At 38.0% G+C, this 18,792-nt stretch overlaps 1 protein-coding gene across 1 annotated transcript in view; it reads left to right on the forward strand.

The window, feature by feature from the left end:
- The first annotated feature begins 3,050 nt into the window (after positions 1–3,050).
- LOC146705569 (leucine-rich repeat transmembrane neuronal protein 4) overlaps positions 3,051–18,792 on the forward strand; it is a 104,815-nt gene continuing 89,073 nt past the window's right edge. Inside the window, exons 1-2 of the mRNA XM_085463292.1 lie at positions 3,051–3,844; positions 10,950–12,511. Coding sequence (XP_085319418.1) covers positions 3,841–3,844; positions 10,950–12,511 — 1,566 coding nt within the window. The 5' untranslated portion in view covers positions 3,051–3,840. The remainder of the gene's footprint in view (positions 3,845–10,949; positions 12,512–18,792) is intronic.

The raw sequence follows: 18,792 nt of genomic DNA on the forward strand, positions 1-18,792 counted from the left end.
CCAGGCTTAAGATCAGAGGAAATGGAAAAAGAAAAGAACACTAGAGAACAAGTCCCAGTCTAATGTGAACATGGGAAGGACAGGGCGGCGCTGTCTCTCACCCTGGAGAGAGCCTGAAAATATCTTCTGTTGTCAGAATCACTTACAAAGAACACAGTGCACAAGTTAGGGCCACACATTTTACCCGTACAGGTAGGTCACCAAATCATCCACAGTCATTTAATCCATCTTATATTCAAATCCCTGCAAAATAGCTTTCTTTTAAATATTTAGTATTGAATTATTGTAGAATTATATAAGTACCATGTCAGTCAAACTAAGTATATACAGATAAGCATGTACACATATTTCTGTATTATTTTGTTTTCCAACAGATTAACTTATAGGCTTACAGACAGCTTTCAGGCAATAAAGATTACCTCTGCATCTGGCATTCATTCATTTACAAGACAAGTCATTTCCTGTGTCAAATATCACTAGAATGTGTACAGTATACAATCGCATTAAACTGAATATTTCACACCAGAACACTGAGATCCTGCTGTATTTTTATAATGTTATGTGGATAATGCTAATCTCAAAAGAGGGTGATAAATGCATTTCTTTAGAATGTGAAGGATAATAGTGAGGGAGCTCAAAAAGCAGTGCTATTGAAATCACCTTGACACTTAACAACCTGAAAAATTGTTCAGTGTGAATGTTGCTGGGCAACAAACATAGTTAGAGCCATGGTTGAATGTTTTGGTAAATTTTATCTTTAAAGCTACATTTTGGTCTATACAATTTCCCATGGCAGTGAACAGTTACACTTGGCTGTATATTGTCAAAACAAATAAAAAGTATTTTACATGAAAACAAAGCATAAGATATAGTTTCTGTCCAAGCAGCTAATTCATGTTTCTTCTTCTGTTTTTGCATCTTTTTTACTTGTCAAATACTATATATCCAATAGGCACATAAATAAACAAGTGATTCATTGGCAGAGTAAAAAGGTAAACTTAACAGTTATAGTTCTTTAGAAGAGAAATCACAGCTGTAGCCTATGGGCTGGCACAGCCTGTATCTCCATAACTTCACAGGGTATTAATTGTTTCAGCACCGTCAGCAGAATGGCCTCTGCTTGTTGAACTGAATCCAGAAGTAAAGTCATCAGCCAAATTGCATGGGCGCAGATACAGCGGCCGAACCACAGTGCAAGATGCTTAATTTTAAGATGGTATTGGAGGTTGTCTGGAAATGTTAAGCGATATCCTGAAAACAGGTGTAGAGCATAGCAATAAATCTGAATTTGGCGCAATAAATCTCAATTTCACTAATTAATTCCAGCCATGATAGTTGGAATAAACTGGTAAAAGTAAGATTTGACTATTTCTTTCCAAATCTTTATGACAGTGCCCTTTTGTCTAAACACAATTAAATCTGCATGACGTCTTCATCTCTGTATATTGTATTCTGTATATATGTTACTTGTTTATTGTGTTTTGCTTACCTTTTTTAGCACTGATGTGGGACAGTACTACAATTTCTTTGTACAACACATGACTGTGCAATGTCAATAAAGAGTTAAACTTAATTTTGTCTTGCATTACAAATTGGAAAAGTGGATCCTTTTCAAATATGTAACTGACACATGAAACACTGTGGGTAGGGATCATGACATATTTCAAATTCACAGAAAAGGGTTACAGCAAAGAAACAGGAACAGAGGTGCCACTGGAATTTACAGTTTGTCACAGACACTCTTAACACATCACCACTGACTTCTAAAAGCAGTGTTGTGTTTTAGAACAAATAAAGATGGTCTGAATTAAAGTTCAAAACATACACTCTAAAGACAAAAGTAGAAAGCCATGCAGTCTAACATTTGTAAACATTCTAAAGAGCTTGCAGTGTTCCAGTCAGTTTGCAAAATTCCTCCTAGAGGTTCAACCATTAACTGGTATTAGTTGTATTATTTCTGGTAAGTGGTATTATTGTAGTGAAAATATTAGTATTTAGTATTTAGCAACTTGGTCACAAATGCTAAATGTTTTCTATGGTCAAGCAATTCCTGTAGGCTGTAGGTGCAATGTATAGGTGGCCAAGAACGTTTGTCAAAATCTTGATATTAAAAATGTATGGTATTTTTAAAAATGTAAAATCTCCCCAAAAATATGTTAGTGCGCCATGGGTTAATATGTGGAAATTTATATGAAAACATGTTATTCATTCAAGTAAAAATGAATCTATAATGCAGTGTGCAAAAGAAAATTAGGGTCAGAATACTTACTAAAGCAGTTGATGTCAGTATAAGAATGGAGCTATGTCTGAAGAAAGGGCAACCATAAATTAGTAACCCAGAGCAGATGCAATGGACATTAAAAATTCAGCTGGTCATTTCTTTCTTAAACACACAAAGGCTTTAAAAGGCCACCGGGGTCATGCAGAGGGAGAAGATGTGAGTTAAATACCACTGCATTTTCAATGCAAATTATTGAAAATGCAGTGGTATTTAAGAATTCTGGTATTTTGGGGTGACACGTTTTCTGTAACATATTAAGCAAAAATAAAACAATAATAATATTAATAATTTTGCATGTAAACTGAGATAAAGGAATTTAGTCCTGAAAGTTCTGGAAAGGGGTCAGTCAGCCACAAAATAACAATTTTTAAATTCAGCACCATGGACAGCATCATTCAGCAGTTTGCATAGATCCTCTGTATGGGAATGTATTAGAGCTGCCTTTGCAACGTGCCCATTCTCTCATAGTTATGCACATATGTATAGGATACTTGTGTTTCTTAGCTTCGTATCACAAACTTAATAAGCACCCTAGAAATAATCTCAAGCATAATTCAAACAACTAAAGCAAAGTGCTAACCAACAACCATTTCTGAATAGTCCAAAACTCACATACATGAAACACGAATACTAAAGTTCATTCCATTTAGTTATTATCTAGCAGTGCAAACTATAGTGTAAACTGGCTTTCATAAGTAATAATAGTAAAAAAAAATCATACCACCAAAGCATGATCGTGACGACATTGGACGAGCTCCTGAATCGTTCTCTCACCAGAAGAGGGCATTCCGATTCTGCCTGACAAAGTTGCTTTGACATGTAGACGTGATTAACAACAGCGTCATGCTGCATTTCAAACCGAGCAACAACGAGAATCAAAGGTTTACAAAAAGGTGGATATTTGAAGATTTGACTATCTGGTGATACCCGCTGACAGCGTTTACAACGACTTGGGGATATCCTCGCCTTACTTTCCTGCGCGCTATGCGCGGATCGTACTGAGCATCTCTGAGAACAGAGACGCAGAGGTTTATTAGGAATCTGGGGGCTGGCTGAGTCTACTGGAACATTATACTCATTTTTTTTGCACACCGTCACTATAATTGTGAAGTTTTTTTGTTTGTTTTTTTTACCTGGATATTCGCAAAATCTGCATGTGTAAGACTGACATGACTTACTCGGATGTGGCTTCGCTATTATCTGCACCTAATGCAGTACTCTTTCTGGCTGTTACTTGAAAAAGAGAGAGTGATCCTTTGCAGCGAAGGGATGGATAAGGAATTCTGAACCCGGATTTTTATCCCTTTATTTCGGAGTTGGAAGTAAATGACATTCGCCCCGGCTGATTTGCACGGTTAGAGATGCAGAACTAAACCGGATAGTGCACCCAGGTCCGGGAGAGTAAAGGGCAGGTGCGCTTTGGAATCGGCGGCTGCGCGGAGAGACAGGGCTAGTGGATTAGAACGATACCTGACTGTGGAGAGCGCGTCATGCGGACTCGGATGTCGCGCACTAGAAGCCGTTAAAACCTGTAGGCTGGAGCTAACAGATAAGCGGATATGGGTAAGTTTGTTTATGCCTCAATCCTTTCGATAGCGTAAGTTAATGTGAAATACACTCATTTTTCTCCTTCCTCTTAATACAGACCACAATTATCTTCTTCTTTTATTCCGGAATAAACCTGCTCTGAATCTGATGTTTAAAAACGCATGCCTTTTCAAATGCAGCGTGTTAACATCCAATAAGCGTTATGGTGCCGTTCATTAAGTGGTTCGTGAAGCTTGTGGAATGTGGTTGAAACCCGTGCTGTTGCCTGTTAGTCGCAGAGCTGCAGTGTGCTTTTCCTCCATTTCCTGACGGTGTGGCTTATTACAGACTAATAATAGTTAATTCGTATTTTTCAACACTGTACGATAACAGATTCGGTGCAGTAATCAGAACAAAGTAATTAAACATGTTTGCCCAAGTGATGACTGTCCATTGTTTTCCTTACTAGTTAGAGTGGCTGGCTCATTGACATGGACCGGAATGCTAATCACGCTAAATGTTGGAAGACAGTCAACTTTATAAAGCGTGGTCCTGCATAATCATTTTTGTCTGATCTGTATGCATGGAGCCCATTGTCCAGTCGCAGTCACTGTTCCCCAAAACTCTTCTAATCAGAGTCCATCCGGTCTTGCTGACTTTTCCTTGCAAACCATTCAGATAACCGGTATTGTGAACCTGCCATGAAGAGGGAATCTCCAAATTGGGCATATGGCTGTATGTCTATGTATCAGTAGCCTACTATGTATTTGAGTGTGTGTGTGTGTGTGTGTGTGTGTGTGTGTGTGTGTGTGTGTGTGTGTGTGTGTGAGAGAGAGAGAGAGAGAGAGAGAGAGAGTTGTCTCCCCCTCTTCACTAAGGCACAGTCATATATGTTTCTGCATCTTGTTCTCACTTCTGATTAGAATTTGCCATTTTCCCTGTTCTTTTTCCCCTTACGCCTGCGCACAGTTACAAGCTCATAAACCATACCCACCACCCACTCTTTCCTATTCCATTTGTCCATTTCTTGGAATTTAACAGTTAGATTTTTGCATTCTTTTCCACCCCACTACAATTCCTCAAATGCCATTAGTGCATTTTCTCCGTCTGATGTTATTATCGGAAGCAGGCAAAGTCCATATTCTTAACTAACATACAGATGAAAAAGATTACTGGTGAGGCTGTTCCATTAATTGTGAGACCACATGATATATCAACCCACAGTAGGGTACTGCACCACATCGATATATTCTACAAGAGCACACAAAGGCTGCAGGAGCTCAGAGGCATTGTGCATTAGATGTACTGATGTACTAATTGAATAAATCTGTTTTATTTCCTTTTTTGTTAATTTAATAATGAATTTCAGAAATTCAGAAATTCTTGTACAAAGTGTCAACCACATAGCATGCTTTTGCCCACTATTATTTGATGATTGCATGGCGCTGTAGTCTCACTCATCCACCAGTCTAGCTGACTGGGATGCTCTTCATTAACAGCATGCAATGTACTTATGTTTCATGGACCATCTCATTAGAGATCTACTTTTGGAAAGGGAACAGTGGGGTAGGGACAGCTAAAAGCCACCGCTTGAGATGGAATTGCATGGGTTTAAGATAGGTTAAGGAGCTCTAGATAACCTTTTGCATATGGTTATCTAGAGTTCCATTAACAAAAAGAAAAAAAAAGAAAAAAAGACAGCTGTCCTTATAAACAAGAAATACAATTGTTTAGCTGTTAGTTTGTGTAATATTTTAGTCTATGATTTCAAGTTCCAAGTAGTAATCTAGTGTAGCAACAGATGCCATTTGTTGGACCTATGCACTTCAGGTGAACCAGGTAAACAGAGAGGCTAAACAGGCCCTTGAGGGCAGCAGTTCTTTAAAAAGGAAAAAGGAAAAAATTCAATGCCAGAATGGACTTTTGATCTGACATCTAGTATCAATATCAATACCTGTTTATGGTAGGCATTGGTTGACTACAGCTTGAGATAGTTCTTGTGCTTAGAACTGTAGACAATTGTCACACAAAGTCAGCCATGATTGTTTTGTTTCACAAGCCAAATTTGAAACAGAAATGAAAAGAAAGTTACAGACCCCATGTGGTTCAGTCTGATTGTTTATGAAGATGGCACTTAAAACAGCTGCTGCACATCGTTTCAACTGGAAAAGAGAGAAAAAAATTTTTGATGTGAGAATGGAAGTCTACAGAGCTAAGTTCTCCAAGGTACATCAAACAGAGAACAAAGAACTATTATAGATGATATTAAGGAAGCTAAATTAGTGCAAAAAGGTATATTTTCTACTGCTGGATTAGGTTAATAGTAACAAATAACAAGCATGTTAAGGAACCTTACTGGAGTAATGGGTTGAAAATATGATGTGTGGAGCTTGGTTTTTTTGGGGGTTTTTTTTCCTTCTTTGGTTGTCAATTAAGCTATACAAGCTATGTTAAGATGACATAAAAGATGATAGAAAGCACAGTGTTATATGAGGCTAGAGGCAAATTTGTATTGAACTTAATACAGAAATTGTATTACTAGTTTTTGCTGCCCTCAAAATATCACTGCAACCACAAGAATTTTGGTTACATGCCGTTACTTGCAGCAATCTGTTGTGTTGTTACAGTAACCATAATGAAAAGCACTTTAGGGAGTTCGGAGAGGAATTTGATATGGCCAGAGACTTATTCCACTGCACTGCAGTGAGTAGAGTGCACTGATTACTTATTCTCTGACTACCTTCATGAAACTATTGCCACCAAGGGAAATCAGGAATCAGACAAGGGGCAAAAACAAAACATTGTTTCTCTCTCTCTCTCTTTCTCCTTCTCTCTCTCTCTCTTTTGGTCTATTTGTCTCAGTATATACGCATATCTATGTGTGCTTGTTTGCACACGGTATTCTTGACGATACTCCCCCCAGTGCTTTTCTACTTGGTTTCTAACAAACACAAGGCAGGCTTACAAGGACACAATGTTTTCCAACAACTGTTAAAATGAGTCCAACTTGGCAGGCCTTGCTATCATCTCAAAGATAATTGGAGACTAATAGGATGGCTTAGGCTGATTTGGGGACGTCCTTCCTTATGTTTTAGGCTACTCCCCAGTCTCTGTGCACAGTCAAAACTTAGTCTGGTTGCAGTTTTGTCAATGACAGGCAGCAAATAGCAATGAACCACTTGTGTGCACTCAAAGTGCACCAGTTAGTGAGTCCATTTGCCAAGTTATTAAGCTACATTTGGTTTTATTTTAGGTCAGCAGTAAAGTGCACTTACTCTCTCTATGTGTTAGGGTTGAGAGGCAGAAATAGCTATCTTCTCGTGCTGAGGACAGCAGGGCTGTCTGCTACATAAGTAAGCATTACACACATGCCTTTGGACAAACTTTAACTGCGACATATCCATCTCCATTAGATTTTGAGATAAAACTGCCCAGAGTGATGGAGAAAAATGACAAGCGCAGATCTATACATTATAAAGAACAATAAACTCTGTCCAAGAACAATGTTCATCATAAATGGTGACTCTCAACACAAGCAAGAAAAAAAAAGAAAAGAAAACATGGCTAGGAAGTGAAAATGGAAATCAAGCAGGGAAGTGAGAAGAGCTGAGAGGATGATTTTGACCACATACATAAAATGGATGGCACATTATAAATACATTCTTATGGTGCTGAGGGTTCAAGGGCATGTGAAACCAGCATATTTTAAACACAATGGAATATAAAGGAGAAATTGTTCATCTTGATGCAGCAGAAGAACAGTAATATTGAGGGGAACATCAGGTTAGATGTAAAAGAAACACCAATCCTTTGAGTGACACCTGAACGGGTGACTTGTGCTCCTTTGTGAATATGATTAGATGAGTAGTGGGGAAGGAGATGACTTACAGAGGCATTAGAGCATAGAGCTCTCATTAAACCACATACAGTGTCAGTAAGGGGAAAAGGGTGTTGTGTGAGGCAGCTTTAGTCTTTAAGAGATGACTCTTCTAATAAAGTAAACATATTATGCACACGAGAGAGGAAAACAGTGGGGGTTGCTTCTTTATGCTTAAATGCAAAATTTAGAAAACATAGATTCAATAACCTCCGAGTCTAAAGTGTTGTCTATTAAAATACCTTTGAATGCACATGAAACATCACACATGAGTATTCTTGTACATCAGTACTTGTCTATTTACTTTACCAGTCTTTTTTTCTGTTTGCCTCTGAGGCATGACAGTAATGACAAGTGAAAGTTGCATTCACAAATGTTGAAGCGAAAACCAAATCGTCTGCATTTAGAAATACTGCATATTGTGATCATCGTCTTTCTCTCTCTGCAATATTTATGTTTAAATATCACAATAGTAAGATCCAAGATGAAGAAACATGATTGATGTATGTGCTAGTATAATCAATAGCCAGCACAAATTATCTGCAGTGTTCTATGGTTCCCTCCATCTGTAAGAAATGATGAAAGATTCTTCTGAAAACAAACAATAAGTGTGTCTCTATCCATCACACTCTTAGACACAGACAAATACACATACCATACCCATATGGGATTGGCAGATGCTTGGCAAAGAGCAAAATAGCTATGTTAGATACCATATGCTACATGATGCCTCTCAGCCACTTTATGTCAGGCACTCATTTATGACAAATCCAGTTATGATTACAAAAAAAACCCCTACAAAATTTAAATCACCAACACACCAAAGCTATCCCCAAAGTCTTCCATGTTTTAACATATCTCTGCCATATAGACATATTCTACATTTTAAAACCACGGACAACTTCCGTTTTGACATAATAACCTCTTTCATTGTGATAATTGTTATCAAGTCCACACTTGATGATCTTGCCTTGAGTAACACAAAGAAGTGAATTCCCTCATACTACCTCCCCAAAGAGAAAATCAATGTATCTTAACAACAGATCATTATTGGCTCTGTAAAGGGGAATGTTTGTACTGGAAAGAACTCGGTCACATCACAGAACAAGGAGTGATATCACAGGGACTTAATCCTTTTTTCACTTTTGAACTAGTTTTTAAAACAAAAAATGTAACCCCAAAACCAAGAATTCTGTGCATTCACAACACCCGACTCTTTAAAAACTAACAATTCTATGCATCATTCACATGCGGGCCATGACATTCTCCACCCATACATTTGGATTTCAGGTGGTTGTTTTCTACACCCGAGGTGAGCTGTGTGTTCCCATGGAGTTTATTCAGATTTTTATATTTGGACCTGTGGAAAGCAGAAGTGATGATTCACACAAAATCTGTACTGCACTGTTTGGTTAAAAATGAAATGTCTGGAGTTTAAATTGAAATGCCTCCAGGATTGCATACACAACCATAAGCTCTTGAATGTTAATTTGTTCTTTGCGGGCTCCCTTTCATGACTTATCTGTTCCTGCATTTAGTACAATGACTGCTTATAGGACAATGGAATATAAATGCAGATAAAGATATGATTGTGTAAAGTTTCTTCTCTCAACATTGATTTTCAGTGGGTATTCACTGTAAACTTGCAGAGGCAATGACATCAAAACTAACTGATGTCAACTTTGCTATATAAGTAAATAACATTTCTTTATATCACTTATTGATGATGGAATCCCTAACAAAAGTAGATTTTAAGGCAGTGCATTCTTAAATTATTCTTTGGTTGAAAGGTTACATTTTTTCCTTTTCTCTTCTCTATGTGTTTTTCAGATTTTAATCTCATAGTAAAAGCTAAGATAATAATCCTGAAAATAGATTGCTATTCCCTTATAGCTCATAAATTATGGTGCTTTGTTAGGAAGGTGCTGCTGTTCTAAAACCAGCATATTGCAAAGATATGCATCCTCTATTCAGTTGTCTAGGAACACGATGATGCAAGGTGGGGGTCCATTAAAATAATTGTTGATTTGAGATTGTGTACCACGGTGATATTGTTGTATCATAAAATCCAGATTTGCACATCCACATTCAGCCCTGAATCTCCTATTGTACCACACCCAAAAGGTGTATTCTACTGGATTATAATTTGCTGATTGGAAAGGCCATTGAAATCCATTTAACTCACTGTCAGCCATTGAAGTGAAATGACTTTTGGTCATGACATGGTCCACACTATTAAGCTGCAAGTAGTCAGTAGATGATAGAAAATTGCAGCCATAAACGAATGTACACGGTCAGCAACAATACACAGGCAAGCTGTGGCATTTACGTGATAAATAACTGGTAGTAATGGGCCCAAAATGTGCTACGAAAATATTTCCTACATCATTGGAGAAGGTTAAAGGGTTGAGTCGAATATCCACTAATCCAAAAGTCAGTGGTCGGGTTCCTCCAGTCTGCATATTGTAATGTCCGTAGGCAAAATTCGTAAACCCCAAACTTGCACATTTTTTATCAGCTATGCACATATTTGGTAGGAAAATTACAATGCATATCAAGTAATCAAGTGTTGCCGATTAGTAGCATGTGGCAGCAATTTACCCTCTTGAAATCTATGGAAGCAGTAAGAGCGTACTTTTCCCCACTGCATGTAGTCTGCACAGCATTTAGGCTTTTAAAGAAATAACATTTAGTGTAATTGTTCATCTGAGGTTGTTTTTGCATAATTGTAAATCAGATGAGTGACTAAGAAAATGGATCCTTCATCCTTAACAGCACTTATGCTTTGTCCTGACTTTCTTGTTTGGTGAAGTTGGTTTTAAGCTTTTCAAATATGTTTGCTGTACTGTGAGGGACTTTTCCTTCAGATGCATCCACAACAATTCCTGTGTTTATTATGGAGGTCAAAAAGTTCAGTTTTTGTATTAGTATACTGACTTCATAAGTAAAAATAGTCATCCAAATGTATAAGTGCAGGTACAGCACTCGATGTTTACCTGAGGACACTTCATCAGAAGTTGCTGCTAAAACTGCTAAGATTGTGGCCCCTGTTTGTGGGTAAAAAGCCTTGTCTGGGTGTGAATAAATCCATTTTCTGTTCACTCATACAAAAAAAAATGTATTTGTTTATAAAATTAATTAAAAAATATGGCTTAAATGTTTTTGAATTTGTATTAAATCTTTTCTTTATAACCCCCCCCCCCCCTTCTTTTTTTCTTTTTTCTTTTCCATTTTGTTTTATCCCTCTCCCTTCCCTCACTATAGGCTCTGCTCTGCGGCGCCGCTGGCTAGTGGTCCAACTCCTGATGCAGGTGTGGCTGGCAGCAAATCCATCTCTAAGTGAGCGCCAGTGCCCCAAGAGTTGTCGCTGTGATGGAAAAATTGTTTACTGTGAGTCAAGCGCCTTTCGTGATGTCCCCAAGAACCTCTCAGGAGGCTGTGAGGGCCTTTCTTTACGATACAACAGCCTCGCCAGTCTTCGTGCAGGCCAGTTTGTAGGACTCAACCACCTCATCTGGCTCTATTTGGACCATAATTACATTGCATCTGTGGATGCAATGGCCTTCCAGGGGGTCCGCAGACTTAAAGAACTGATCCTGAGTTCCAATAAGATCACATCACTCCACAACACCACATTCCACCCTGTCCCTAATTTGCGTAATTTGGACCTTTCGTATAATAAACTGCAAGCCTTGCAACCTGGACAATTCCAGGGCCTACGGAAGCTTCTCAGCCTTCACATACGCTCAAACTCTCTTAAAATTATTCCAATGCGTCTGTTCCAAGATTGCAGAAATCTCGAGTTCCTAGATTTGGGCTACAACCGTCTGCGCAGTATCACTCGAAATGCATTTTCTGGCCTGGTCAAACTCACTGAGCTGCATCTGGAGCATAACCAGTTCTCAAAGATCAATTTTTCTCACTTTCCTCGCCTCTACAATCTGCGGGCTCTTTACCTGCAGTGGAATCGGATTCGCTCTATGAACCAGGGCCTGACCTGGACCTGGGTCTCCATCCAGAAACTGGATCTGTCGGGGAATGAGCTGACAGAAGTAGATGCTGCAGTTTACCAATGCTTACCCAATCTGCAAACACTCAACTTGGATTCCAACAAGCTGACCAATGTTTCCCAGGAGGTAGTTGATGCCTGGATCTCTTTGACTATGATTAGCTTAGCTGGGAATGTATGGGATTGTGGCCCTGCCATCTGCCCATTGGTGGCCTGGTTGAGAAACTTTAGAGGGGCAAAGGAAACCACCATGATTTGCGCCTCCCCGAAGAAAGCCCAGGGTGAAAAAGTGATGGATGCAGTTGAAGCTTTTGGTGTTTGTAAATCAAACCAAGCAACACCACTTACAGTGAGTATTCCTCCAAACCCATCTAGTGTCCCTGCCCAAACTGAGCATCGCCCAGCTATCCTTGCTTCACCCACTGATTCTGGAAAGAGAGGTGAGGGATCTCTTAGGGGTCCTACATCTTCAGCAGTTACTCCACCTGTAGCACTACCCCCAGAGCAAGACTTGGAGCCTGTGTCTTTCCACAAGATTGTGGCTGGAAGTGTTGCCCTTTTTCTTTCTGTTGCGATGATCCTGTTAGTAATATATGTATCATGGAAGCGCTATCCTAGCAGTGTCAAGCAACTGCAGGAGCATTCGGCAGCAGCTCGCAAACGTCGCAAGAAAACTAGAGAGACGGAGCGCACACTGAGCTCTCCCCTGCAGGAGTACTATGTGGACTACAAGCCCACCAATTCTGAGGCCATGGATGTGCTTGTCAATGGGACCGGACCCTGCACCTATACCATTTCAGGCTCTCGAGAATGCGAGGTATGACCCACACCACCGCCACTACTCCTAAAATAAAACTCGGTCCACAATGATGCGACCAGAGGTAATTATTTGCATTGCTTTAATAAAAATTAGTCTTGTACTTGATTACTTAACCTTACCCAGTAGGTTTGGTAAATACTGTATTCCCATGGAATATTACTGAATGAAAAGAGATGGCTTCAGCATCACTGTGTGTATAAGAAGATATCTCTTGCTTTCACATGGTTGTTTGTGTATTTGCTTAAGCCATAATCTCTGCTGAGGTGCAAATGTTTGTTTTGCCACAGAATGGTACAGAAATACAGATAAATGAGACTGATTACATACCCTGTTCCTCGTAATCTTGAGATTAAGCTACGCTGTTTGTGGTTAGACATTTGTACGTATTTAGATAGTTGTTTGCTTGCATATCACAGACTTTCTGCTTTGTGTGTTTGCTCTACCATTATTCGGTTTTTGATGAGAAGCATTGTGAATAGAGAATAGCTGAATGGTGGGAAGATTCACTTATGGACACCGGGTGTGAATGCTAATAGAGACTCTTGTCACTGAAGAGAGCTTTCCTTGAGTTGGTGACTTCACATTTTTGTATGACTTGAGAAGTTGGTAGAAAATACTTAATCTTATTGTCCCCAAAGAGAACTTCTGTTTTCCACCTTCCTTTCTTATTGAGTTGTTGTTGAAGTTACTCACTTGTTTACTCCCTTGCTTAATTGATTAGTCATGCATAAACCATATGCATACTTCACACTTCAGTTAACACAGGCAATGAAAAAAAAATGACACATGCAAACACACACACAAACACACACACACAAAAAAACCAGCCTTTAATAGTTCCAACAGGAGTGAGAATCCTTTGAATTTTCTTTTACACAGGCAAGTGAATTTCTTAAAAACAGTATTTACAGACTATAATAGTATGGGAATGCTGGTCGTCTCCTTTTGCTTGTAGCTTCAACACTCTTGAGTACCTAACACATGGTATCATTCTTGGTTAAACTTTTTTTTATTTCTCTTCAGAAGCAAAGCTTCCTTTGAAATATGCAGTATTTTTAAAGACTGTTTAACCAGGGCATTTTTAACATATGGTTAAGGATGGGTGTCAGGGTGATCTTGTGCAGGAGATAGCTTAATTCTTTACGCTGTGACATTATTAGCCCTTTTTTTCTTTTTCTTGGCACTTCCATTGAAATATATTTTTACTCAGTGGGTTGCAGGTTGTGTCTGATTTAATAACTCTATACAGAGTTTTCAACTTTGAGTAAATGGACTTGAACATCCACATTCTTTTCATTTATTTTACTGATTATCTGGCTTCCCTGGATGCAGGTCACTTGGTAACATGTAATTCTTGCAAGTAGTTCTCGGTGGTTTGATTACAAGAAGAGCAGCTGCCATGTTGTTGCTGTCCCTGACCTCCCCTTGACACATTTCATTCTATAATCCTGATTTATATTGACTTTGACCTGATTATTTTTTAATTTATTATATCTTATTACATTTATTTATTTGAATTGCATTATTTTGCGGTTTCAACCCAAACTGAAATACTCAGTTTAAAGAGTTAACATTTATTATAGAGTTGTTTTGGATCTCATGTAGTTTGGTTTTATTGTTGCTGCTTTGTGTAATTTAAATAGTAGTTACTTAAAAAAATATTAACTATATGTCAAAATTGTTCAATAAAAATTGATTTAGAACATGCAGATAAATATCTCATTCAAGCTGGGTATGTGAAGAGGTAGCATATGTAACAGTATAGACTCCTTGTTGTGATCATTTCCAGTGTTTACTGGTGCATTTATTTAATTATATTCCATTCAAACCTTAGTCAGTGCCTATTGCTGCGGCATTCTAGACTCTCCTAATTAACTTGCCACACCTATAGGGAATAGTTACTGTCAAATTATACCATTTTGGCCTCAGGCTTTTTCAGCTTTTTTAGCTGCAGCTATATTCCTTAAAATATTTTGAACTGTTTGTTTAAACAATTTTAAGCTATACTTAAAATGCCTTCCCTTCAGCCTTATCTATTTGGGCTATCTTAGAACATTGTTAAGTGGAGACAGAAACTATCAGTCAGCCATCCACAAAGTCCTAAGTTCATCTCAGAATGTGCTCCAATCTTGTTTCTACATTTCGTTGCCTTTGCATAGACATAAATCACTTGTCAGAACACAGCAGCACAGCTGCACTCTGCCCACCTTGCAGCCTCAATTCCTCTTTTCTGGCTTGAGGATATAGCAATTCATGTCTGTTCATCCTTCCTGTGTGGGGGCATTCCTTATTCCTCCTGTTTTATTCTTAACATTTCTGTTATATAGTTGATTCTATTCCATCACTATATAGTAACCAAGGACCTCTTCACATGATTGTCCTTTATCATTTTCCAGGTCCACTTGACACGAATTGGAGCTTAGGAGCTTTTTTAGTGAATTGCCTGAAGATGGTGCAACAGCAATTTTCCAACATACTTTGAGCACCTCCATTCTAGCTGCACTCTGAGAATGTATATAAAAATGGATAATGTCTTAACATAAAAAAATCAATATGAAAGTGCCTTAAAGTGCTAATAAGAGGTTCGATATCATATTACTCTATTAGAGTTCCATGCTATCATTCTATGTACTTCTCACTTGATTGATCATTTAAGTAAAAATTCCCAGATGAGTATGGTATTCATTAACGCAGTGTGTTTATTTTGTAAAACAGAATAGAGGATGAAGCACAGTATGGTTTAGGGCACAGGTGTCGAACTCCATGCAAGCTTTTTTTCAGTGCTGTGGTATTTGCCCGCAAACAATACCTTTCAGCTAGCTAAAACAGAATATTATGCTATCACCGAGCAACATGGCTAATGCCTTTCACACAGCTTTGTCTCAACTCCAAAGAGCCACAGAAGTAAAAGCTCATAATAATAATTGAAACAATCTTTGAAAAAATGACTTACCAAGCATGGCAAACAACTCAAATATGTAGAGCAAAATGTTCTGAAAAGGCTTCACTTCAGCTTCGATTGGAGCCGTGCTGGGGGCGGAGTCTGTGAATTTACTCTGTTGGTGTCATAGCCCCTGTAGGAGTTCAGAGTTAAGAGGTCAAGAGTTAATGTTTCCATTGTAACACCTCCAGATTTGACAGAGAAACACTCATTTTTAACACTCGATTTTAACTACTATCATTTTACACCTCAGAGTTACATTAAAAGAATGTGACTCTGCTTAGAGTAAAATTAACTCTACTTTTGCAAGAAGACTATTAACACCAAAACATTTAACACTTTTGAATTTGCTGTGTAGGGTGATATCTAAAACCTGCAGGACACCGGCCCTCGAGGCCTGGAGTTCGACACCCCTGGTTTAGGGCGTGATTGCGAAGTCACTACTGTTTGAGTATAGTATTATATAGTATCATGCATTGTATTCCAGGGTTCTCCATCAGATTCACTGGTAGCTTATCATATTTAGTAGTCATCATGAGTATGGTATCTCCAAACCAATAGGTTTACAGACCATACGTGATGGATTACGTCCATGGCAGCACTAACCTTGGCAGTGGCTCACTCTTCTTTTAGTGTCTAACATGATTGCCTTTTAACTTCGATCAAGATCTGGCCAGTTTTTTCTGCATTGCTGACCCATCGAAAATCACAAATAAACAACATATATGTACATTTTTTGCACGGTACACAAAGTTGTTCTTAGATACAGATTTTGATTAAACCACCAGCACACCTCATGAGTTACCTTTCTTAGCAATTTCTGAAACTAATTCCTGCTAGCAGGAGTGCTACATGCCCTTTTGACTCACCCTCCTCATCCCTTCTTCTGATACTTCTAGTGACCTTTTCCAAACTACAGTCACCCACTTACTATAATGTCACCCTGGCTGATTGTCACTGCATTACTATTCTGTTTTGCCCAGACATATTTGACAATTAAAAAAATACAAATTAAAAAAATTATATGATATCTACTTCTTTACTTTATCTACTATGATATTTACTTCTTTTGAAAATATTTAAAATCTATTTATTAATAATTATTATCAGTTGTTTTAAACAATCGGTTAAGTAAAAGAAAATTAATAATCTGACATCCATTTAGTCATTAAGAACACATAATTCATAATTCATACAACAACTGTGATAAAGTACAAAAAAATCCAACCAAACAACCAAACAACCAAACAAAAAAAATATAGTCCAGACCTGAGGAATAGTGAAGCACAACCATATCCATCATTCAATCATTTTTTAGCTGCTTTTCAATTTGGGGTTACAGGGGGCTGGAGCCTATACCAGCTGTCATTGGCCTAAACTTGGAGTACACCCTGGACAAGTCCTCAGCCTCTTACAGGGCAACTATCTAACATCTGTAGCCAATTATATAGGATTAACTGAGAGTTAAATCAATAGTAGACACATGTTAATTATATGCACTGGATTCTCGAACTTTATAATAATCACTGTAATATGGTTATAATATTTTTATAGCTGGTTTCCTGTGGAATATTTGAGTCTTAAAGAGCATACTAAAAAGCTGCAAAATTAAATGTCTTTTTTCTTTAGAATATGTCAACATTTCAGAGGTTAAAGTCCTAATAGATCCTGCACTGAAATGGAAGAAGTACCTTCCCTGTTTTCTTTCCCTCTCTTGTCAGTCCGAGGTCATGGTGTCAGATTGTTAATTGCTCAGAAAAAAATCAACACAAACACTGGGAGGCTAGCCAAGGGCAAGTGAGCTATCTGTGATTCAGTGGGGAGGCTGAACTTCTCAATGCTAGTGTCTTCAGTCTACAATTAGCCATGTGGGAGACTTCAAACATGCACTGCGCGTGAGAGAACATCTCTCTCATCCACTAATCCTGTCTGTTTCACACTCTGGTTCCATGCTGCTGCTTTCTCCGCTGCTGTTTGATCCATGCTTAATGAGGGTGTTAGATCACCAATACAGCAATTACATTACCTGGAAAAGAGGCAAGCCACTTTTCTTTTCCTCACAATTTTTACAAAGCAACCCAAGTGCATCATTAATGCTAAGCTTCCTGATACATTGCCTTTGTTATCTTTTCTTCTTTTTGTGAAACTCATCAAAAAATCTTTTACAATTTGGATCTGATGTATTGCTCTGTGCCCTCTTGCACGGCAATTATTATTATTTTCCTCCTACTGGTCTGTTCACTTTCAAAGCCATTTATCATAGCAGAGCTCATTTGTTTTACAGTAGTCTCTTGCATGTTTTACCAGCTCCTCTGCTATTGACGCCACCATCCCCCACACCATCACCTCACTCCGCTGTGGTTGAAAAATGGCCTGCTTTATAAAGTCCAGCCAATTTACTTAGAAGAGAACAAGTAATATCACATCCCAAAATTACCAATGTTTATTTTCAGTTACATCAATTTAAAAAATTGTTTCTAAAGTTTGTAACTATTATCCAATACATGCACATACTGTTTCTTAGCCCAAAACATGCAATGTCGATAACTATTCATATTAAAGAAACAGTTCAGTTGCTACAGAAATGCAGCAATTAACATAATATTATAAATTGTATTTATAATATTGTAAAACGCTTTGAAAACACTTTTTCTCCCTTTTTCCATATTTACCCGTTTGAACCATTTCATGCTGTAGTTTCTAAGACCTCTACATTAACAAGATCAATCAATCATTAGCTTGACTCTATACAGTTAAACTCCTATCTACTAACCATCACACTGGTATGTATTATAGTATGACATAACCTTACAGCCAATTTGATCACTTTGCTATAGGGTATATTTCTTCTCAATCAGATTCTGGTGATTTCTGTGGCTTTGCATAGCATATTAAACATAATGATATTAGTAGCTGATTTTGTCCATCAGGCCTAATGAGTATTTTTAGATTCTTCTGTGTGTTTCGTAAACATAGGGCAAGCTGTTTCACTATTATCAGAGTACGTGAATCTTCATTCAGCACTCAGATACAGTATAGGACTGAAAGAAGTGAGATATTGTAGTTACACTTATTTTGGGATTTCACTATACAAACAACTTGTAAAAAACAAAAAACAAGCAAAAAAAAAAAGTATCTAAAATTCAAATCAATAGTATCATTTTCAGTTAGGTTGAACTGCCCCAAAACCCCAAACCACTTTGCCTGTTAGCAATTCAATTCAAAAAAAATTTTCTGTTTTTTTTTTTTGTAAATCAGTTAGGGTCAGGTAATATGAAAATGAAGATGACTCATCCATGGATCTGCATGTAAGTAGACCACTAAGTACCAGCAGTGG

Source organism: Copadichromis virginalis, linkage group LG7 (assembly GCF_057382275.1).
Source record: "Copadichromis virginalis isolate Kocher_CV1m ecotype Utaka linkage group LG7, C_Virginalis_male_GT1.1, whole genome shotgun sequence".
NCBI lineage: Eukaryota > Metazoa > Chordata > Actinopteri > Cichliformes > Cichlidae > Copadichromis > Copadichromis virginalis.